Source organism: Mobula hypostoma, chromosome 12 (genome assembly GCF_963921235.1).
Source record: "Mobula hypostoma chromosome 12, sMobHyp1.1, whole genome shotgun sequence".
In the NCBI taxonomy this organism is placed as follows: domain Eukaryota; kingdom Metazoa; phylum Chordata; class Chondrichthyes; order Myliobatiformes; family Myliobatidae; genus Mobula; species Mobula hypostoma.
In genome coordinates, this window is record NC_086108.1 from 69,166,674 (window position 1) to 69,190,849 (window position 24,176).

At 40.1% G+C, this 24,176-nt stretch overlaps 1 protein-coding gene across 8 annotated transcripts in view; it reads left to right on the forward strand.

The window, feature by feature from the left end:
* The window catches only part of LOC134354888 (uncharacterized), an 87,499-nt gene that overhangs the window by 15,425 nt on the left and 47,898 nt on the right, over positions 1–24,176 (forward strand). For 7 of the 8 annotated variants that reach the window (XM_063064324.1, XM_063064329.1, XM_063064325.1 and 4 more), the window contains exons 5-10: positions 5,189–5,297; positions 9,274–9,351; positions 13,647–13,724; positions 14,128–14,214; positions 17,328–17,423; positions 23,689–23,784. In XM_063064324.1, coding sequence (XP_062920394.1) covers positions 5,189–5,297; positions 9,274–9,351; positions 13,647–13,724; positions 14,128–14,214; positions 17,328–17,423; positions 23,689–23,784 — 544 coding nt within the window. The remainder of the gene's footprint in view (positions 1–5,188; positions 5,298–9,273; positions 9,352–13,646; positions 13,725–14,127; positions 14,215–17,327; positions 17,424–23,688; positions 23,785–24,176) is intronic. The other variant, XM_063064326.1, reaches the window with a different exon arrangement.

Genomic DNA, 24,176 nt, shown 5'->3' on the forward strand with positions numbered 1-24,176 from the left:
CAGTCCTGATGAAGGGTTCCGGCCAAAACGTTGACTCAACGTTTCCACGGATACTGCCCGACCTGCTGAGTTCCTCCAGTGTGTTGTGAGTGTTACTACTACGTCGACTCAGGCTTAGGGGGCTGGCGTCGGGCACGATGACGGACTCTCCACTTCTCCCTCTCCCTCAGCAGTGTGTTCAGTTCATCTACATTAGCCGCGCCGCTGTCTTCTAGGAGCATGTTGACCATTGTCTTGGGAGGGTGCCCAGGGTTCATCCTCCCGTACTTGGGCTCCCATATGATGACTAGGCTGGCAGGTAGCTTGGGTTGGCGTAGACAGTGCCCCGCTAGTTGCAGTCTTCTCGCCTCGATTTTAGTGGAGAGCATCGGTAGGTCGTCATAGAGCTCAACGTTCATCACGTGCTGTTGCCAACTCACATCAAGAGTTTAGTGTTAAGTTGACACGAGTCAGTTGGCTCAAAGCCTCTGTCTTTGAAATTGATGACCTTTTAATTAAATGATGAATAGAATTGAAAATTATATGTAATTGTTTAATTGAGATTTTTGTTTTATTGCAGAATTTTTATCTGAAAGGAATGAGTCAAGATCAATGTAAAATGTATTATGTTATTAAAATGTGTATATAATTAGTATAGAGTAAGTATTTTAATTATCTGCAATGAAATATTCTAGTTATGAGATGTGCAAATACTTCTAACTTTTTTATTACTTATTGGTTATAAAAGAGAAATAACACCATAAAACATAGGAGCAAAATTAGGCCATTCAGCCCAGCAAGTCTTCTCCACTATTTGGCCAGCCCCTCTCTCCTGTTTTACTCCGCTGTATTACTGACGCATCTGACTTTTGCTACTGCCTCTCAAATTGCAGGGTAAATTCTATCGTATTTATGATCGCTGCCTCCTTAGGATCCCTAATCAAATCCGGGTCACTACACAACAACCAATCCAGAATTGCTGATCCCTTTGTGGGCTCAATCACAAGCTTCTCTAAAAAACCATCTCATAGGCATTCTACAAATTCTATCTCTTAGGATCCAAAATCAGCACGGACCTGTTTTACCCAATCTACCAGCACATTGAAATCCCCCATAATTTTATAACATTGTCCTTCTGATATGCATTTTCTGTCTCCCATTGTAAATTGTAGCCCACATCCTGGCTACTGTTTGGAGGCCTGTATATAACTCCCATCAGGGTCTTTTTACCCTTGCAGTTCCTTTAGCTCTAATCTACATCTTCCAATCCTGTGTCACCTCTTTCAGTGGATTTGATTTCATTTTTTACCAACCACCCCTTCTGCCTACCTGTTTGTCCTTTCAATACGATGTGTATCCTTGGATGTTAAGGTCCCAACTATAATCTTCTTTCAGCTATGACTCACTGATGCCCACAACATCATACCTGCCAATCCCTACTTGCGCGACAGGATCATTTATTTTATTTCGTATACTGTGCGCATTCAAATGTAACACCTTCAATCTTGTGTTCATCACCCTTCTTTGATTTTGTCCCCATTACGCTGCAATTCATCCCATTAACTGCAATTTTGCCCCATTATCTGCCTGTCCTGACATTCTCACTACATGCTGTTTCTGATTGTAAACCAACAGCCCTATCATTCCGGTTCCCATCCCCCTGCAAAATTAGCTCAAGCCCTCCCCAACAGCTCCAGCAAAAGCTTCCTGCAAGGATATTGGTCCACCCTGGGTTCAGGTGTAACCTATCTCTTTTGTACAGGTTATACCTTCCCCAGGAGAGACCCCAATGATCCAGAAATCAGAAACCCTGACCCCAGTTCCTCAGCCACACATTCATCTGCTAAATCTTCTTATTCTTACCCTCACTGGCGTGTGGCTCAGACAGCTACCCTGAAGGCCCTGCTTCTCAGCTTTCTACCTTGCTCCCTAAATTCTCTCTTCAGGACTTTCTTGCTTTTCCTACCGATACAATTGGTGCCAATATGTCTGGCTGCTCAACTTCCCCCTCAACCTTTAGAATGTTGTGGTCCCGATCTGAGACATCCCTGACCCTGGCATCGGCGAGGCAACATACCATCTGGATGGCTCTATTGCGTCCACAGAATCCTGTGTCTACTGCTCTAACTATGGAATCCCCCTATCCCTACTGCAGTCCTCTTCTCCCCTCTTCCCTTCTGAGCCGTAGTGCAGGACTCAGTGACAGAAACCCGGTCGCAGCGACTTCCCCCTGCCCCCCGGTCGGCCGTTCCCCACCTCAACACAATTCAAAACGGTATACTTATTATTTAAGGGAATGGCCATGGGGGTACTGGCTCTTCATTTCCCTTTCCTCTCCTGACAGTCACCTGCAACTTAGGGGTGGTTACCTCCCCGTAGCTCCTATCTATCACTCCTCGGTTTCCCGTGTGAACTAAGGGTTCTCTGAGGATCTGCAGCACAGTGCATCTGGTGCAGATGTGATTGTCCAGTGAATGTGGTTATCGTGATGAATATTATTTCCAAAGGGAAACCTAGGTTGTACACATTAGCCTAGCCATGGCCAAGAAAATGCACTAACACCTATTTCTCTCAGTGGCTCAAGAAGTTTGCATGTTCTTATTGACCCTCGCCGATTTTTATTGATGCATCATAGAAAGCATCCTGTCCAGATGCATTGTGCCTTGGTAATGTCAACTGCTCTGTCCGAGACTGCAAGAAACTGCAGAGAGTTGAGGACCTTGCTCTTGCACTGCTCCTTCTCAGGAACTGTAACATTACATTCTGTTGCTTTTTCCTTGATGAAATAATTAGTGCAGAACAAAGTTTCCATTGTACCTCAGTACATGTGAGAATAATAAACCAACTACTAATTTTGATTGTGCCCTGCCGATGTGTGTTGGTGTGCAGTGACCTACAGTTTTGACTGGGAAGCAACTTGTACTTGTTGTAAACCTTAAATAGAATTCCTGTTGTATTAGATTCGTTGTTGATGGCCAAAGATCTTTTAAGCACGAAAGTAACCTTGATTAACAAACTAAAGTATGGAGATTTTGCAGAGCCTTTTTGTATATTTGTTAAAAGATTGACTTGCAAAAGTTGTCAGAAGTTTCTGGTGGTAGGAATTTGCACCCCAGTTCATGTTATGTGCCTACATATCTATTTGTTGAACTCAACTTCAGAAATTCTGCTTCTTCATTGGTACCTTGATCTTCATGAGACTCGTAGTCTGCTGAGAGATAAATCTGTGGAATTCAGAATCCTTCATGAAATCCAGATATAACCTATGGAAAGCCATAATGAGAGTGAAAAGGCAATTCCATGTGAAGTTAGCATTGTAACCTAATGCTCGACAACTGCGACAGGGTTTGCACACCATTACTTCCTAAAAGACAAAACCTAACAGCATAAATGGCAGTGAATCTTCACTCCCCAATGAGTTCAATGTCTTTTATGCATGCTTTGAGAAGGAAATTAACACCATATCTACAGCATACCCTGTGATCTTTGCCTTGGAGGCCAATGGCAGAACCTCCTTCAGGAAGGTGAACACCCACCAAGGTGTACCTGGGGGGGTAATCATACCCTGCATAGACCAAATGGCTGGAGTGTTCAAGACGCTCCTTAACCTCTCACTGCTGCAGTTGGAGGTTCAAAAGGGCAGCAATAATACTAATGCTCAAGAAGAGCAGGGTCATCTGCCTCAACAACCATCACTCTGGCAGCACCCACATTTGATGTGAAGAAGTGCTTTGAAAGATTGGTCATAGCTAGAACTAACTCCTGCCTGAGCCAGGACCTGGGCCCTCTGCAGTTTACTGCTGCCACGCCACGGCAGCTCTGCAAGATATGCAATCCACAGCACTCCATTCTGCTTTGGAGCATCTAGACAATAGTAAAACGTACTGTGTGCCAGGCTGTTCCTGATCAGCGATGAGCACATTCATCCCCTCAATAAGCTGAGAATCTGAGCTGCTTTAACCCCCTTTGCAAATGGATCATCTACTTCCCCAGCAGGAGACCACTGTCAATGCGGATTGGTACGACTTGGTATGGAAGCTCCAAATCATGAGAGGCTGCAGAGAATTGTACACTCATGGACTGAACCCTTCCCATCTTCAAAGATATCTTCAAATGGTAGTGCCTCAGGAAGATGGCACCCATCACTAAGGACCCCCACCACGCAGGGTATGCCCTCATCGTGTTACTACCATAAGCCTGAAGACCCACACTCAACCTTTTATGAAATGCATCTTCCCATCATGAATCCATGAATGCTACCTTGTGATTCATGTTTTGTAACTTGGTTATTTCTTATTTTTATTTTTTGGAAATGTTCAGCAGGTTAGGCAGAATCTGGGGAAGTAAACAGGTAAATTGCTTTGTCTGCAGCAGAACAGGTGATTTCTGCTATCAGTCATCCTCCCATACTGTTGCCTCAGTTTTTATCTTTCCATTGGGACATCCTGACCTGTTTGGCATACCCTACAACCCTACGGTTTGCAGCCTTTGCTTCTTGGTCTCGAGCTGCCCTCGGTTTCTAGCTGTGGTTCAGTTTTTCCCTTTATGTCACTATCAATTAGATTAGCACTATAATTTACCCCTATGGCAAACCTTACATTACTCTTTCAGAAGTATTCTGGATGCCCTTCCATCCTCCCCTGCCCCACACACTCTCCAACTTAAAACTACTTACCTTCGAGTTCCAATGAAGAGTCTTTGACCTAAAACATTAGCTCCCATAGGTGCCTTTCACCCGCTATATATTAGAAAATTTAATGATTTCATTTAAGATTATCAGTATCAGCAGCTTTTCTTCTTGATTTGGGATGCCTGGTTGGCACAAATGGGTTCTAATCAATCAATCTGTTTATTGTTATGGCTTGTCACTGTTGTTCAAATACTAAAGGCAGAAACTCCACTATAAAATCCTCATCTTCTCTTATGAGCTTCTCTGATGTTGGTAATGCTGTTCCAGTGGGGAGAATTTAGACTTGTAAATAACTGAAATCATATCAGGAATAGACTGAAAAGTTTTGACATACTGTTTAGAAAATATTTTCATTCATGAAAATCTGGCTTTACATTAATCTGCCTCAATATGTTAGGTTAGAACAAATGCAGTCTGCATCTGTATCAAACTGAAGTATAAAAAGACATCCTTTTTTTTTAAAGTTCTAGTTATGTTTCCAAATCTCATTCATTTAATTATGAAAAATATATTTTATAGGAAAGCTGTAAAAGAAGAGACAATACAAATCCATTTGAACCTGAAAATGCTGACTTTCTTCGATGCGGCACAAGAAATGACCCACGTCAATACAATCCTGAATTGACTGGTATGTCACCAAATTACAAGTGCTTTTTGTTCTATTCATATTGTTTTACATTATAATTAGATTTATTCCTATTAGAGATATGTATTTTTTAACCATTGTAGTTTGTGCTTGCACTTGAATATCATTGCAAGGGTTTATATTGAATATTTTTTCTGTTCAGTGAAAAGTCATTCACATGGTGTGATTTTTAAATTGCAAGTTGGTTTGATATTTGCTGAACATGATAAATGTTCCATATACCAAAGCGATCAAGCACTTTACAAAACAAAATTATGTACTCACATGAAATGTGCATTTTCAGTACACAGATCACACATTGAATATATCAATTTTCTAATACAAAAGAGCTGATTGTTGACTTCAGGAAGTGGGGTGGTGCATGTGCTCCTGCTTACATCAACTGTGCTGCGATTGAGAGCTACAAGTTCTGAAAAGTGAACATTACCAACAGTCTGTCCTGGTCCAATCATGTAGACACCATGGCCAGGAATGCCCGCCGGCATTCCTGCTACTTCACCATCCTGCTCCCAATAAAAAAAAATTGGAAAATGCTGGAAAAACTCAGCATGTCGGCAGTGTCTGAGGGAATAGAAACAATCAACACTTTAGGTCTGTGACCCTTGCAGCCACAGAAACAAGTTGAAAAAGAGAATGATGCAGATGACACAATTTTGTAATCAAAGAAATTGATTTGACTGTCTTCATCCATGTCATGTTTAATAAAATCTTTTCCATGTGAATACAATTGAAAGATGAAAAAATTGTGCTGTTGTCTTCTACTACTACGTCAACTACTACTACTACTACGTCAACTCAGGCCTAGGAGGCCAGCGTCGGGCATGATGGTGGACTCTCCACTTCTCCTTCTCCCTCATCAGTGTGTTCAGTTCATCTACATTAGCCGCGCCGCTGTCTTCTAGGAGCGTGTTGACCATAGTCTTGGGAGGGTGCCAAGGGTTCATCCTCCCACGCTTGGGCTCCCATATGATGACTAGGCTGGCAGGTAGCTCGGGGTGGCGTAGACAGTGCCCCGCTAGTTGCAGTCTTCTCGCCTCGATTTCAGTGGTGAGCATCAGTATGTTGTTATAGAGCTCGACGTTCATCATGTGCTGTTGCCAACTCACGTCAAGAGCCATCCGGAGCATTCGTGTATAGACAATGTTGTCTTCTCTATCAACATTTGCTGTATGATTACATTGTGCACCACCTAATTCTGTGCTGAAATACAAATAAAGTGGAACAAGTTTAATGCAAACAACAGGAATTCTGCAGATGCTGGAAATTCAAGCAACACACATCAAAGTTGCTGGTGAACGCAGCAGGCCAAGCAGCATCTATAGGAAGAGGCGCAGTCGACGTTTCAGGCCGAGACGCTTTGTCAGGAACAAGTTTAATGTTTTGTTCTGTGGTATGTGATCTTACTGATAGAGTTTCCAGCATTAATATTGCATAGTGCTTAATTAGCAAGTGTGTGTGGACCTGCAAAAGGCTCAGAATGTTCCCTCTTCCTAACTTCTAGCTGACTCTTCCACACCTTATTGCATCTGTAGTAAGAAAGTACAACATGAGCTGGATATTAGAAGGAAGTGTGGCTTACTTATTACTTTGCCCCACTACTAGACATCAAAACCAGTGATAATCCCTAGCCTCGTGTCAAGGGTGCAGACACACTTCACACCTAACCTCCTTAAACCATTTCCAGCTGGCATATCTGCTACTATCATTCATTTACTGGAGTGGCTGATTTCATATTCAAGAAGTTTTTTTTTGTTCAATCTTCTGTTTTGTAATGTACTCATTAGCTGAAGTTTGATGCATTTTAAATAAATTGTTTTGGTAGCCATCTTTTAAATTATTCAATTAAATTTCATTGTTTTATGTTGTCATTCATTATCAACCATTTAAACACAATGAAGTAGGCCTTTGACAATAACAGCTGTGGAACGGAGACTGCAAAGTAATTGAGAGTCGCAAGTCTGCAAAAGGTTAATGTGGCTATGGATCTCATGTGGAGCTGAGCCTGCACAAGGGTTGGGGGTGTTTGGGGCTTCATTCAGACATAACTCAGCTCAGCACCACACTTAAACTCGTTGATTCAGGACGCAGAATTTGGAAAAGTTGGAAAGAACGTTGAAAGAAGTGTTCATCCTCTTTCTCACTTATTCCCTTTAACAACATTTGAGCTCGGGAAATCTAATTCATTGATTTCTATCTCCCATTGGGCAAGCTCACAACATAAAACATTGGCTTCCAATTTCCCCCTAGTAAAGGCAGCTACATTAGGCCATTATTTACTGACTACATCTCTACATTTAATGCTATAGTTCCAAGCAAATACTTCTCCAAACTCCTAGACCTGCGACTCAATACCCCGCCTTTCAAATGGACCTCGACTTCCTGACCAACGAGCCACAATCAATATGGATGGGCAGCCACACCTCCACCATGATTATTAATCCCACATGGCTATGTCCTTGGACTGCTTTTCTACCCCCAATACACTCACAACTGGTTAGCCAAATTCTGCTCTGAACATTTACAAAGTTTGCAGATGATACTACCGTAGTGGACACTGTACCTCAAATAATAATGAGTTGGAGTACAAGAAGGAGATGGAGAACAGAGTGATGTGGTGCCATGCCAACAACGTCAACGGCAGTAAAACTGAAAAGCTGCTCATGGACTTCAGGAAGATGTGGTTTCGACATACCTGCTCCTTACGTGAAAGGTGCTGAGATAGAGAGCTTCATGTTCCTAGGAGTGAAAATCACCAACAGCCTACCCTGGTCCAACCATATAGATGCAATCGAGTGTTTCGGGGGTAGAAAAGCGGTCCAAGGACATAGCCATGTGGGATTAATAATCATGGTGGAGGTGTGGCTGCCCATCCATATTGATTGTGGTCCGTTGGTCAGGAAGTCGAGGTCCATTTGAAAAGGGGGGTACTGAGTCGCAGGTCTAGGAGTTTGGAGAAGAATTTGCTTGGAACTATAGCATTAAATGTAGAGATGTAGTCAGTAAATCATGGCCTAATGTAGCTGCCTTTACTATGGGGAAACCGGAAGCCAATGTTTTGTGTTGTGAGCTTGCCCAATGGGAGACAGGAAGCTCACCAGCACTTTTACTTCCTCCAGTAGGCTAAAGATATTTGGCATGTCCCCTTTGACCCCACCAAAGTTTGAACTGTAGAAAGTATTCTATTCAGATTCATCACAGATTGGCAAGGCAACTGCTCTGTCAAAGGAAATGCATAAGTTATGGCCACAGCTCAGCACATTACAGAAACTAGCCTCCCTTCCTCTGTCTACACTCTTGTTTCCTCAGTAAAGGAGCCAGCATGATGAAAGACCCACCCAGCCTGGACAGTGTCTCATTTCCCTCTCCCATCAGCCAGAAGATACAAAAGCCTGAAAGCACGTTCCACCAGGATCAAGGACAGCTTCTCTCCCGCTGTTATAAGACTATTGAACCATTCTCTTGTGAAGTGAAGAGTCCACTTCAGTGTACAATCTACCCTTCTATGCTTTTTCACCTCACTGTCTACCCTGAACTTCCTCTGTAACCTTAACACACGATACTGCATTCTATTATTGTCTACCCTGAACTTCCTCTGCAACCTTAACACATGACATTGCACTCTATTATTGCCTTACCCTTTTCTCCCTCAGTGCACTGTTGCAATAAATTAATCTGTATGAATGGTCTGCAAGACAAGTTTTTCACTGTACCTCTGTGTATGTGACAATAATAAACCAATTTACCAATTGCATAAGCTATTCAACAATGCAGAAATGTGAATAAAAGACCCATAATTTGCACCTCATGCTCAAAGATCTGGATATTAAATCCAAGTTCTAAAATTGTGCATTTATTTAATGCAGAAAATTGTGACATAGATCTAAAGGGAAAATAAGTACCTGCTTAGAAAATAGAGCATACTTATACTGGTGATGTATTCATTTCCTTTCTTCAACAGCCACACCAAGCTCTGTTGCAACTTTTCAACGGACTAATAAAGTAGAAAGAAGCGCTGGAAGCCATGGCCCATGCCCAGGTACTCGTCTATATGCTTTTTCATGAAGTACTTAGTAAAATTGTATCTTTTGCTAATTAGCAATGTGTGTCTGTCTAACATTTGTTGAATTATATTTAAAAAAAAGATTAAATGTGTACCAATATATGAAATACAACCACAGCCGTCTGTAATCTGTTTTTTTGCTGATTTGACCATAATATCTTAGGGGTTTCATTTGCACCATTTTTTGTTATGCTATTTCTAATATAGTACCACTTGGCTCCTTGATGTAATATTACTCCATTTCATAAACAGTGGTTGAATTTTCCACATCAGCAGTACTTTTTCCTCATAATCAGACCCAAGGATATTGCCCTTGAATAGGTCACACTGCAGTACAGTCAACACTCAGCCACCAGGGAGTGTTCACAAGGAATGTATGAAGAGTACAGTAATGGGAGCTGGTGATAGAATCCTCTGACGCTGATGTCAATACCCTATCGGAGAGGTAGCTGAATCCTCCTGGTAGGCAGAGGAACCTGCACAATTTCCTGAAGATCAGTGCTCAATTGAGGTAGCTTCCTTCTGTAAAGACCAGATGTGAAATCCTATCAAGCAACTATGAGTGCCTGCTCTCAAAGTTAGGGTCATCCTCATTTTTAGACACTGTGCCTCAAGATCTCTGTTGAAAAACACTAGGATACAAAACATAAGTCAATTCACACTTGAAGCTCCTACATGTCCAGGCATTACCTCTTGGACAGCTTCCTTTCATAAGTCAGATATCTTTCTTCAGTTGTTTTACTCATTTCTAACCTAATACACACAGAAATGTTTCCCTCTGTTGCAAGATTTTGTATTGAGAGCATCCTGAGCAGCTGCATCACGGCCTGGTTCGGAAGTTGTACCATCTTGGATCGCAAGACCCTGCAGTGGATAGTGAGGTCAGCTGAGAAGATTATCGAGGTCTCTCTTCCTGTCATCACAGACATTCACACCACATGCTGCATTCGCAAAGCAAACAGCATTGTGAAGGACCCCACACACCCCTCATATAAACTCTTCTCCCTCCTGCCATCTGGAAAAAGGCACCGAAGCATTCGGGCTCTCACGACCAGACTATGTAACAGTTTCTTCCCCCAAGCCTTCAGACTCCTCAATACCCAGAGCCTGGACTGACACCAATCTACTATACCCTCTACTGTGCCTACTGTCTTGTTTATTATTTATTATTATTTATTGTAGTGCCTGCACTGTTTTGTGCACTTTATGCAGTCCTGGATAGGTCTATAGTCTATTGTAGTTTTAGTGTTTTTTCTTTTGTAGTTCAGTGTAGTTTTTCTATTGTTTCATGTAGCACCGTGGTCCTGGAAAATGTTGTCTCATTTTTACTATGTTCTGTACCAGCAGTTATGGTTGAAATGACAATAAAAAGTGACTTGACTTGACTTGACTTGACTTATTTTGGCATTTCTAGCAACTTAATTTTGAGGTGGAACCTCCTGAAAGCTCCTGAGGTTGTGGACACTGGGATCCCAGTTTGGGGCTGTCTACGTGTGCACATAAACACAAGATATTCTTCAGATGCTGGAAATCTTGAGCAACACACATAAAATACTGGAAGAACTCAACAGGTTAGGCAGCAGCTACGGAGGGGAATAAACGTGTTTCATGCCGAGACACTTCATCAGGATTGGAAAAGAAGGGGGCAGAACCCAGAATAATAAAGTGGGGAAGGAGAAGGAATACAAGCTGGCAGGTGATAGGTGAGACCAGGTGAGGGGGAGGGGAACAAAGTAAGAAGCTGGGAGGTGATTGGCTGAAGAAATTTGAAAGGAGAGGACAGTAGGCCATGGATGAAAAGGATGAAAGGGAAGGAGGGGAACCAGGGGGTGGTGATGGGCAGGTGAGGAGAAGACAAGGGGCAAGGGATTAACCAGAATGGGGAATGGAAAAAGAGAGAACATAGAACATAGAAAATCTATAACACATTACAGGACCTTCAGCCCACAATGATGTGCTGACCATGTAACCTACTCCAGAAGCTGCCTAGAATTTCCCTACCACATAGCCCTCTATTTTTCAAAGCATTGTATAACTATCTAATAATCTCTTAAATGACCCTATTGTATGACTTCTACCATCCTCGCTGGCAGTGCATTCCACGCATGCACCCACCACTCTCTGTGTGGAAAAACTAACCTCTGACATCCTCTTTGTACCTACTTCCAAGCACCTTAACATTATGCCCCCTCGTGTTAGTCATTTAAACCCTGGGGAAAAATCCTCTGGCTACCCACACAATCAATGCCTCTCATCATCTTGTACACCTCTATCAGGTCACTTCTCTTCGTCCAAGGGGAAAAAGCCAATTTCACCCAACCAATTCTCATAAGGCATGCTCTCCAATTCAGTCAACATCCTTGTAAATCTCCTCTGCATTCTCTCTATAGTATCCACATCCTTCCTGAAACGAGGTGTCCAGAAATGAACACAGTACTCCAAGTGGGGTTTCACTAAAGTCTTGTATAGCTGTAACATTACCTCGTGGCTCTTAAACTCAGTCCCATGGTTGATGAAGGCCAACACACCAAAAGGTCAATAGGTACATTTAATGTCAGAGAAATGTATACAATATGCATCCTGAAATTCTTTTTCTTCAGAAACATCCATGAAAATAGAGGAGTGCCCCAAAGAATGAATGACAGTTAAATGTTAGAACCCCAAAGCACAAGCAGCAGCTCCCCCTGCTATGCACAAACAGCAGCAAAGCAACAATCCCCCCTCCCCACCAGCAAAAAGCATCAGCGCCCCGCACTGAACACTCAAGCGTACAGCAAAGCATCAATAAAGACACAGACTTGCAGTACCCCAAAAACTACTCATTCACCCAGAAATTCAACATACCACAGGGTCTAATAGGGGAGAAAGAGGTTTCCCTGTTGCACAGTGAGAGAGGAGACATAACAAACAGCTTGCTGATTTACAATGTTAAAAGTCTTTTGTACTGCTTTTTCCAAGCTTTACGTCTAGAGAGTCGGCCCCAGAAAGGCTCAGCTCTTCAGATACACAACCCACAGCAGCTAACACGCTGCTCCTGACGTTCCGTGTTCTCCTGCAACGCTTCAGTCAGGGCCACCGGCCTAGAATCAGCACGTCTCTAGGACCACAAAAATCCAGCACCCTGAAGGCATGCTAGTCTTCCGGGCCACGTCCTTGGGATATCAAAAAGCGGCTGGTCATGAGGCCCTGAGAGTGGGTCCCATTACCGTAAAGAACCAAAGTCAGAGTGTAGCTCCATTTGTGCTTCCCCATTCTAAAGAAAATGAATGCTTTTAAATGAAATGTCCATACTATATAAGCATTTAAATTTGATTGGCCTTAGGTTCTACATTGCCTTCATTTGAAAATATTTAACTGGCAGCTGCTGCAGGCTGTGATTTGATATTTTTGAACACAATTGAAGATGTATGTTACATCCATCTGTCATTACACTAATTTATATGCATATCTATTTATTGTGCATCTAGATTTTTTTGTGTGGGAATGGAATAAACGAAGAGAAAAGCACTTTTATCAGAATAGGAGCTGTGTACAAAATTATCACTCAGGCCACACTTGCAATCTAAATGTATATAAGCAGCATGCTGTTCATAATTCCATGTGGAAGTTACTAGACAAAGTTGAATACAAACAAAATATACAGTATATTTTTATGAATTTTCTAAATTGTTGATGTAGTACTTTTCCTTAAAAAGAACAGGTATGGGAGAATTCTCATTGGGATTGTCATTGGATAATTCTTACAGCAACTGAGAAAAATAAGACGAAGTACCACAGTAGGCACAAAGCCAATAGAACACACAATTGAGAATAAAAGAAAGATATTAGAAACAGATGAAATGTGATGAAAAATGAAAAGCCTTTCTTCTTAATATGCTTCTAAATAAAATTCAGTTCCTGGCACCAGAAAGTGTATTTGAATGAAGTGAATGTTAAGTGTCATGTATACATGAAGACAGGATCTTTTTCCACATCTAAATGTTGTTATTAGAACATTATTAAGTTAATCCAATTCAGTTCATGCCTATTTCAGATGGGACCCCTAAAATTCTCCACTATAAATGTAGGGAATAGATGATGTTTAATGCAAAAGACTATGATTCATTTGTCCTTCTGAAAGATCAACCAATAAACATTATATCCAAACTTACTTGTGCATTTACTTAGCATTAATAAGCAACAACACTTTTCATGTAAAATAGACATTTGATTAAAAGAAAATGTATACTATTCATCTTTTCTGGTATAAACTAACAATGCTTCTCTTTTAGAAATTCAACCAAGTATTGCTCCAGAGGAAAATCAAAGAAAATCTTCATCACACAGCATAAGCCAAAGTCCATGCCCAGGTAATCATTAATCTTGCAATGTACATACCATGAAATTTATAAAGTACATATATGCTTTAATCATTGACATATTAAATATTACTTCACCTAACATGTTAACAAAGAGAAAATATTTAAAAGTCAAAACATGGTTTATTGTCATGTGCCTGTATTAATCAACTTTACCTTCTGAAATGATAGGGAATTCAATATGTACATTAATCTGGTATAAATGTCCATAATTTACATTTTCTTCCCAGAGATATGGGCATAAACAATAAGGAAAATTTAAGCTCAATTACCATTCATCTATGCTAATTTTAAAACTGACAATGATTATCACAATTACTATAAATAAAATATATATTTATTTGATTTAAAGAAAACAGAATGCACATGTGATGTAATTATACTATTTATGCAGCAGTGAAGCAACACTCTGCTGCCTGTCAGACTGATCCAGAAGCCATAGATCAAAAATCACACATCGGAAGCAAAAGTCCATGTCCAGGTACTGATTCTACCTAGTACATATTTAACATATCATGAAGTACAGAATGTCTTTGTATACTTTCCTAATTGGCACAAAACAGCAATTTATAAAATGGTATGGTTCTAATGTGTGCTAATTACAAAGCAGGCTACAAGTCATTTTGGTAAATTAGCCCACATCTGCATATTTCTGTTATTGTTTCACCAATATATTTATGCATATAGTTATATTTATTGAGTAACCTATTTGCAATAGAATAAAGCAATGCGAAGAGCTGATTATGGAGTATGTCGTCACAATGCCGAAAAATACTTTGAACTAGCCCATTGCAATAATATAAGCTAGCAGCAAATCTGAGCTACACTTTGTATGTTTGTGCACAGGTGAGATTGTTTAATGTCACTGTTTAATGCAACAGTACATCCAGGAATATGCAAACATGTAGACCTACTTGACAAAAGATCTACGCACGTTCTAAGATGGTCCATTGTGTCAATGCAAATTTATACGGTTCAAATTGACTAAATCCAACAACATGATGTTTGCATTTTCCTAAAGCTTAGGTTTTCTATTTAGAAGGTTATTTAGAGATTAATATATCTCCATAGATTTGAATACAAAGTCCTTATGACTTCTATAAAATGGAATTCGGTAAGATGAACATATGAATCCAAATTTCAACCACAAGTACAAAATTAATAAACCTCTGGGTAAATTCAGTAATGAACTAACTTTTAAAAATTAACTCTGGATCACCAGTTGAACTGCTTTCACCTTTTGATTTATTTTGTTACCTTTAGTGACACATTCCATTTACATATTAGGGTATACCAAGAAGGGATGAAGGCTTTAATACAGATACCATCCTCTATTTATTAGTTTGCATTTATAACTGCAATAAAATAAGTGCAAAACACAGAGCACAAGCTACATCATCAAGCAAATGAGAGCCGCAGAAACAAAATTGTATTTAAAAAATTAAGGACAGTTAAAAATTGGAAAATATGCTCCTAAAAATGCATCCACATCATTCCCAAGGTGCCCAACACCATGAAAATGCATTTCAATTTGATGAAAAGAATATTATGCACTTACAAGTGTATAAATATCTAAATGTTTCGCCAGGATATTGGTAAACAGTCCAGAAAATAATGCTTATATCAGGCAGAAAAATGTTAAATCCAGAAAGCTGAGTTTATTGTCATAGGCACAAGTACATGTCTGCACAGGAGCAGTGGGAAACTTCCTTGCAATAGCATTACAGGCACATATTACATAAGCAGCATTTACGATAAAAATTAACTAAATATTAATTAAACACAATTTTTACCAGAAATAACACACTTGGAACCAAAACAGTTTGTTCTAGTGCAAAGTGGTCAAAGTAGTCATAGTGTTGCTAAACCCTAGTGATTAGGGTTTTCTTCCTGGTTTAAAAACAGCTTTAAAAAGCTGTTCTTGAACCTGGTGGATTGGGACTTCAAGCTACTATATAGCTTGCCAAATGGTAGCTACAAGAAGATGTCATGGCCCAGATGCTAGGAATCTTTAGATATTTTCTCAAATGTACTGTTATATTAGTGAAAGCTATGGAGACATTATACTCGCAATTACCTTATGAGTCTATCAATGGAACTCATTCGGATATCCGTTGTTCCCTAATTTAGCTGACAGGACATTCTGACATAACTTTTCCTAATGGATATTTCATTTTTGAAATTTCTCACAGAGGATGCCATTGGGTCACATTTACTACAGCTATTGAGAGAAATGAGGGCTGCAGCACAGCCTAGAGCTCTGATGTGACAACATGAAAATTTGATGAAGAAAACTTTAAAAAAAAAAGAGGAAAATATTTTTCTAAAAAAAGCATTTCATTGAGCTTTCGGAAGCAAATTGACGCCTGAAAATGTGCTATTTGTTGAACTTATTTGATGTTTTCAAGACCAAATTGGCCAGGAGAAAGTGGCGGTAGAAGGTTGTTTTTCAGGCTGGAGGCCTGTGACCAACAGTGTGCCGTAGGGATCTGTGTTGGGACCACACTTGTTCAACATTTGTATTAAGGATTTTGGATGAGAATGTTGGTGGGCTTAGTCAGTTTATGGATGAATCTAAAATCGGTGGTATAGTGTTCAGTGAAGATTATCTAAGATTCCGTGAAGTCTTGATCAATTGAACCAGCAGGCTGAGGAGTGTCTGATGGAGTTTATTTCAAATATATGCAGAGAGAGAGAGAGAGAGATTGACTGACTGACTGACTGACTGACTTTGGGTACAGGTACATAGTTCCTTTAAAGAGGTGACGCAGGATAGGGTGGTGAAGAAGGGTTCGAATCATAAGGAGTGGCTGAACTTTTTTTCCCTGCAGTGGAGGAGGATGAGAGGTGATCTTGTATATGTATATAAATCAAAAAGGATATTAATAAGGTGAATAGCCACAGTCTTTTTCCAAGGGTAGGGGAGTCCAAAGCGAGAGGGCATAGGTTTACATTGAGTAGGACAAGATTTAAAATAGATCCAAGGTGCAAATTTATCACACAGAGGGTGGTGCTAATATGAAATGAGCTGCCAGATGAAGTGCTTGGGGCAGGTGCAGTTAATATATTTGGAAGACATTTGGACAGGTATACTGATTGGGAAGGTTTAGGGCTAAACACAGACAAATGGGACTAGCTTATGTAGACAAATTAAGCAGCGCTGACAAGTTGGGCCAAAGGACTTGTTTCTGAGCTCTATAGCTCTTTGATTCAAACGTGCGGTATAGCCATGGTAAGTTCAAATGCCTCTGTATGAATTGCCATCCAAAAACAATAAACTATTACAATAAAGTCCATGACGATAATATATAAGAACGTTCGAACACATCATTCTCCTCTGGTATGAACTCATCAAAATTGCTTTTAAAATGCATAGGATATTTAAAATGTACTTTAAAATGGTATAAATGTCCATAATTTGCATTTTCTTCTGGGGGGTCTTGGGGTAAACAATTGGAAAACCTAAGGCCAATCAGCATTCATCTGTGCTCATTTAAAACTGAAAATGATTGTCATAATTACTGGAAAATAAAATATATATTTGATTAAATGACAGCAGAATGCACGAATGATGTAGCTTTATTATTTATGCAGCTGTGGAACAAAGCTCCGTTCATTGTCAGACTGACTCTGAAGCTGTTGATCAAGAAATATCCACATCTCATATCAGAAGCAAAAGTCCATGTCCAGGTATTGATCCCACCTAGTACTGTACATATTTAATGCATTGTATATCATTAGGTACAGAAGTTTTTAAAGCTTTTCTAACTGGCAAAATAGCAGTATAAATTGAATCAAAATCAGGTATATCATATATCACTGACATATGTCATGAAATGAGTTGTTTTGCAATACATCATAATAAAAACTAAATTACTGCAAGTGTGTGTGTATATACATATACACACACACACACACACACACACACACACACACACACACACACACTTACTGTAATTTACAATTTACATGGCTTCATTGTCCATTCAGAAATCTGAAGATGGTGGGGAAGAAGCTGTCCTGAAATGTTGAGAGTGTATCTTCGAGCTCCTGTACCAGCTCCGTGACGGTAATGATGGGAAGGGGACCTGTCCTGGGTGATGGGGTTCCTTAATGATTGATGCCACCGTTTTAAGGCATCACCTTCTGAAGCTGTCCTGGATGCTGGGAAGGCTAGTGCCATGATGGAGCTGGCTGAGTTTACAATTTTCTACGGCTCTGTTCTACGGTGATGCAACCAGTTAGAAGGCTCTCCACACTACATCTGTACAAATTTGCGAGTGTATTTGGTGACATACCAAGTCCTCTCAAATCCCTAATGAAATATAACTGTTGTCGTACTTCCTTTGTGATTGTATCAGCATGTTGGGCCCAGGACAGATTTTCAGAGACGTTGACACCCAGGAACTTGAAGATGCTCACCCTTTCCACTGCTGATCCCTCGATGACGACCAGCGTGTGTTCCCTTGACTTCCCCTTCCTTATGTCATTTCCCTGGTCTTAGTGATGTTGAGTGCAAGGTTGCCGTTGTGACACCAGTTAACCAGCTGATCTATCTCACTCCATATCACCTCCTCATCACCATCTGAAATCCTACAAACAATGGTTGTGTCGTCAGCAAACTTATAGATGCCGTTTGAGCTACGCCTAGTCACGCAGTCATGGGTGTAGAGAAAGTAGAGCAGTGGGCTCAGCCTGAGGCGCTCCAGTGTTGATTTCAGCAAGGAGGAGATGTTATTTCTGATCCACACTGCCTGTGGTCTCCTGGTAAAGAAGTCAAGGATCCAATTGCAGATGCAGGTACAGGGGCCAAAGCTTTGGAGCTTGTTGTTTTGAACTGAGTGTATGATTGTGTTAAACACTGAGCTGTAATCAATGTCCAGGTGATCCAAGGTCAAGTGAGACCACACCTGGAGTATTGTGTGCAGTTTTGGTCCCCTAATCTGAGGAAAGACATCCTTGCCATACAGGGAGTACAAAGGAGGTTCACCAGATTGATTCCTGGGACGGCAGGACTTTCATATAATGAAAGCCTGGATGAACTGGGCTTGTACTCGTTGGAATTTAGAAGATTGAGGGGGGATCTGATTGAAACGTATAAAATCCTAAAGGGATTGGACAAGCTAGATGCAGGAAGATTGTTCCCGATGTTGGGGAAGTCCAGAATGAGGGGTCACCGTTTGAGGATAAGGGGGAAGCCTTTTAGGACTGAGATTAGGAAAAACTTCTTCACACAGAGAGTGGTGAATCTGTGGAATTCTCTGCCGCAGGAAACAGTTAAGGCCAGTTCATTGGCTATATTTAAGAGGGAGTTAGATATGGCCCTTGTGGCTACGGGGATCAGGGGGTATGGAGGGAAGGCTGGTGCAGGGTTCTGAGTTGGATGATCAGCCATGATCACAATAAATGGCGGTGCAGGCTCAAAGGGCCGAATGGCCTACTCCTGCACCTATTTTCTATGTTTCTATTTCTAAGTGGAGAGCCAATGAGGTTGCATTCGGTGTAGACCCATTGTGGCGATAGACAAATTGCAGTGATCCAGTTCCTTGCTTAGGCAGGAGATGATTCTAGTCATAAGCAATCTCTCAAAGCATTTCATTACAGACGTGAGTGCCACTGGGCGATAGTCATCGAGGCAGTTCACCCAGCTCCTCTTGGGCACTGGTATGATTATTGCCCTTTTGAAGCGGGTGAAAAACTCCAAATGCAGCAGTCAGAGATTGAAGATGCCCTTGAACACACTTGTCAGTTGGTTGGTACAGGTTTGCAGAGACAGAGATCATAGCATCACCAGATTCTGTCATGATTCACACAAGCGTAGTTTTATTCTCCCTTTCAAAGTGTGCCTAAAAGGCATTGAGCTCATCTGAGAGTGAAGCATCACAATCATTCATAACGTTAGGTTTTTCTTTGTGGGAAGTAGTGATCTGCAAACCCTGTTAGAGCTGATGTGCATCAGATTCCTCTCGCCTCAATTGGATATTTTGCTCTTAAAATAGCCTTCCATTGGTCATACCTGGATGACTTGTATAGTTCTGGATCACTGGTCTTGAATGTCACAGATCCAGCCTTCAGCAGACTAGGAATCTCTTGGTTCATCCATGGCTTTTGGTTTGTGTATGGACTGTATGTTCTTGAAGGCACACATTCACCCACACAGGTCTTAATGAAGTTGGTAACAACTATTACGTATTCATTCAGATTCAAGGATGAATCCCTGAATATTGTCCAGTCCACCGACTCAAAGCAGTCCTCTGCCTCCCTTGACCATACCTTCTTGGTCACCACTGATGCTTTGATCTTTAGTCTCTGCCTATATGCTGGGAGTAGAAGTAGAGCCAGGTGAATGGACCTTCCAAAGTGTTGGTGTGTGATGGCACAGTAAGCATTCTTGACTATTCTGATAACAGTGGTCAGGTGTGTAGGCTCACTCCTCTGGTTCCACAGGTGATATGTTGGTGGTAGTTGTTCAGAGTCTTCAAACTGGCCTGGTTGACATCCCCCACAATGATAGGGAAGGCATCGGGATGTGCTGTTTCATCCCTCTCATTAGGATGCTCAACTCCTCCAGTGCCTGCCTGACGTTGGCTTGAAGTAGAATGTACATCACTACCAGGACAATAGTGGAAAAATCTTTCAGCAAATAAAAAGATGACATTTGACCACTAGATGTTCCAGGTCGGGTAAGCAAGTCTGAGACAGAACCATCATGTCTGTGTGCCATAATGAGTTAATCATAAATCATACACTATTTTCTCTACCTTTATAAGACCGAACTATCCTTTCTTTGTGGAGAAAGGTAAAGCCATTGGGCTACAATACCTTGGCTGAAATGGTGGGTGATAGCCATGTTTCCAAGAAGCAAAGTTCACAGCAGTCCCTCTGGTACAGCAATCTTGCTCTGAGGTCTTTAATTTTATTTTCCAGAGACTGTAAATTCACTAGCAGAATAATTGGGAGTGGGCATCACAGGTCCTGATGTCAAGGCATTTTGGTAAAATCATGCACGTTGTTTATTTCTGGGTTTTTTTTTGGCCAATATAATAGTGTATGTAGTTGCATTTATTGAATACCCTGTAGTGCAATTGGGTAAAGCAACGAGAAGAATATTTCTGTCCGTATTGTCTGATTGTGGAATACATATTCACAGAAAGTTGAGTTTGTATACTTTTAACTGTCATAACGTGTAAATGGACAGCAAATCTGAGCTTCACTTGATATCTTTGTGCATGGTCGAGATTATGTAATGAAATTGTTTAACAGAGCAGTTCAGCTGGCACTAAGCAGACCTAAACAACAAAACATCTACAGGTGTTCGAAGATGGTCCAATGTATCAGTGGAACATTTATAAGGCCTAAATTGTCCAAACCCAAGCATGAGATGACTGCACTTTCTTAAAGCTTGGTTTGTTCCATCTAAAAGGTTATTTAGAAATGTTTATGATTCCATAGCTTCAAATACAAAGTTCTTATGATTTTTGTAAAATGGAATTTAGTGACAAGAGTGTATTCATCTGAATTTCAACCACTAGTATAAAATTAACAAACCTTTGGACAAAGTCAGTTATGAATTAACTTTTGAAAATTTACACCTTGAAACTTATTGAAACCACTTTCATCTTCATTTATTTTGTTGCTCTTAGCAACACATTCTATTTAAGTATGAGGGTGTACCCAGAAAGAGTGAAGATTTCAACTGACATGCTCGCATTTATTTTATTAACACTGCTTTTATGAATTAAATTCAAACTTTGTCCGGATATTTTTTTTTGACCTGTTTGTCAGGGCATTTCAGACCCATTACTTTCCCCAAAAAAGATTCGCAATGGAAATATTATTGGGACACGTTTATAGCTGTTAGGGAAATAAAACCAGTGCAAATAAAGGGTACATGGTACATAATCATGAAAATGATAACAAAGTACAATAAGAAGAAATGTTAAAAAATTGAAAAGTATTTTCCTGAAAATGCATTCATATCGAACTATTGGTCCCTAATACCATAAACTGCATTTCATTTTGATGAAAAGAATAGTATGCATTTACAAGTTTGTGAATTTCTAAATATTACTGCCAGGATACTGATAAAATAATCTAGCAAAATTTGTGTTTATTTCAGGTGGCAGTTCCTTAAAGCACAAAAGTTGAGTTTATTGTCATATGCACATGTATGCATAAGTGCAATGAAAAACTTCCTTGCAACAGCATCTCAGGTTTATATCATTACATAAGCAACATTCACAGGAAATAAAAATTAATTAACAATTAACAACATTAAAAAGAACAATTGGAACATTTTAATGCAAACTGATCAAAGTGTTCCTGATTGTGCTAAACTCTAGTGATTAGGGTTGTGTTGGATGGTTCAAGAACTGAATGGTTGAAGGGAAGTTGAACCTAGTGGATTGGGACTTCAGGCTATTGTACTTCCTGCCTGATGGTAGCAGAAAGAAGACGGCATGGCCTGGATGGTAGGGATCTTTGATAGACGATGAAGGATATTTCACTCAAATGTACTGTTATACCAGTGAAACCAACCAAGGTATTGTACACACAATTACCTTATCAGTCTAGCTATATAACTCAAATCAGATATCATTTTTCCCTTTCTGATCTGACAGGGCAGTCTGACAAGCACAAGAAAACCTGCAGATGCGGGAAATCCACACAACACTTCCTAATAAATATTTCAATTATAAAGGTACTCACTGAGAATCTTGTTGAGTCACATTGAGAGCACATTGACAGATTAGAGCCTGAAGTGTCGGCAGTTGGAGTAAAACATGAAAAATTGCTTTAAAAAAGGAAGCATTCTTCTAAATGAGATTTCATTGAGCTTTCAGAAGCAAATTGGTCCCTAAACACATTGTATGAATTTATTATGTTTTCCAGACAAATTTGGCTAGGAGAATGAGTGATGGTTGAGGCTTGTTTTTCAGATTGGAGACCTGTGCCATAGGGATCTATGCTCGGTATATTTTTGTTCATCATTTGTATTAAGGATTGATGAGAGAGTGGATGGCATGGTTAGTAAGTTAATGGGTGATACTAAAATTGGTGGTAGTGAAGAAGGTAATCTGAGATTCAATGGGATCTTGATCAACTCAGCCAACGGACTAAGGAGTGGCTGATGGAGTTTATTCCACATGTATATGCATAGCTGCATTTTGGCAAGACAGGCCAGGCCAGGACCTGCAGGGTAAACAATAGGGATTTAAGAAAGTGGATTTAAGATAGACCTAGGATGCAGGTTGATAGTTTCTTGAAAAAAAGCAGCACAATATAGGGTAGAAAAGAAGGCTTTTAGCACACTTGCTTTCATTGGTCTGGATATTAATTATGGGAGTTGCTACATCATATTATGGAATGCAAGATGCCTGCAATGCCACATTTAGAGTACTGCGTGCAGTTCTGATCACCCAAATGCCAAAAGAAGGATACCATTAAACTTGAACGAGCACCAAGAAGATTTTTAAGTGCATGTTACTGGGGTTTGAGACAAGCTCAGGTATGCAGATTAATCAGCACAGATGAGTTGAACTAAAGGACTTGTTTCTGTGCGGTACAGCTCAATGAGTTAAACATTTAAACTTGGCAAATTCATATTCCTCTCTATATGTTGTCATCTAAAAGCAATATAATATTCCAGTAAACTTCATGATTACAACATGCAAGAACTATGAACCCATGTCATTCTCCTCTGGAAATACATGGAATACCTTCTGAAATGCATAGGATATTCAAAATGTACATTAATCTGGTATAATTGTACGTAATTTGCTTTTCTTCCTAGAAGTCTGGGTATAACAGTGAGAAAATCTAAGCTCAGTTAGCATTTGTCTTTGCCGATTTAAAACTGACAATGATTATCTTAATCACTATAAAGTAAAATATATATTTATTTGATTTAAATAAAGCAGAATGCTCAAATGATGTAATTGTACTATTTATGCAGCAGTGAAGCAACGCTCTGTTAAAAGTCAGACTGATCCGGAAGATGTAGATCGAAAATTATCTCTATCACACGTCAGAAGCAAAAGTCCATGTCCAGGTACTGATCCTACCTTGTACATATTTCACACATTGCAGTTTATGTCTTTGTATGCTTTTGTAATTGACATAAAATAGCAAATTATAATTTGACCAATTATAAAATTGTATGGCTCTAATGAATGCAAGTATACAGAGCACAACAAGAACAGGCAGCAAGGCATTTTGGTAAATTAGTCCACAATACTTATTTCTGTTCTTGTTTCACCAATATGATTATGTATATGGTTGTCTTTATTGAATAACCTATATGCAATTGGGTAAAGCAATGAGAAGAGATTTTCTCTACGTATTGTGTGATTATGAATTACACAGTCACAGTGCACAGAAATACTTTTAAGAAACCCGTCACAATAGCCTATAAACCAGCAGCAAACCTGAGCTTCACTTGAT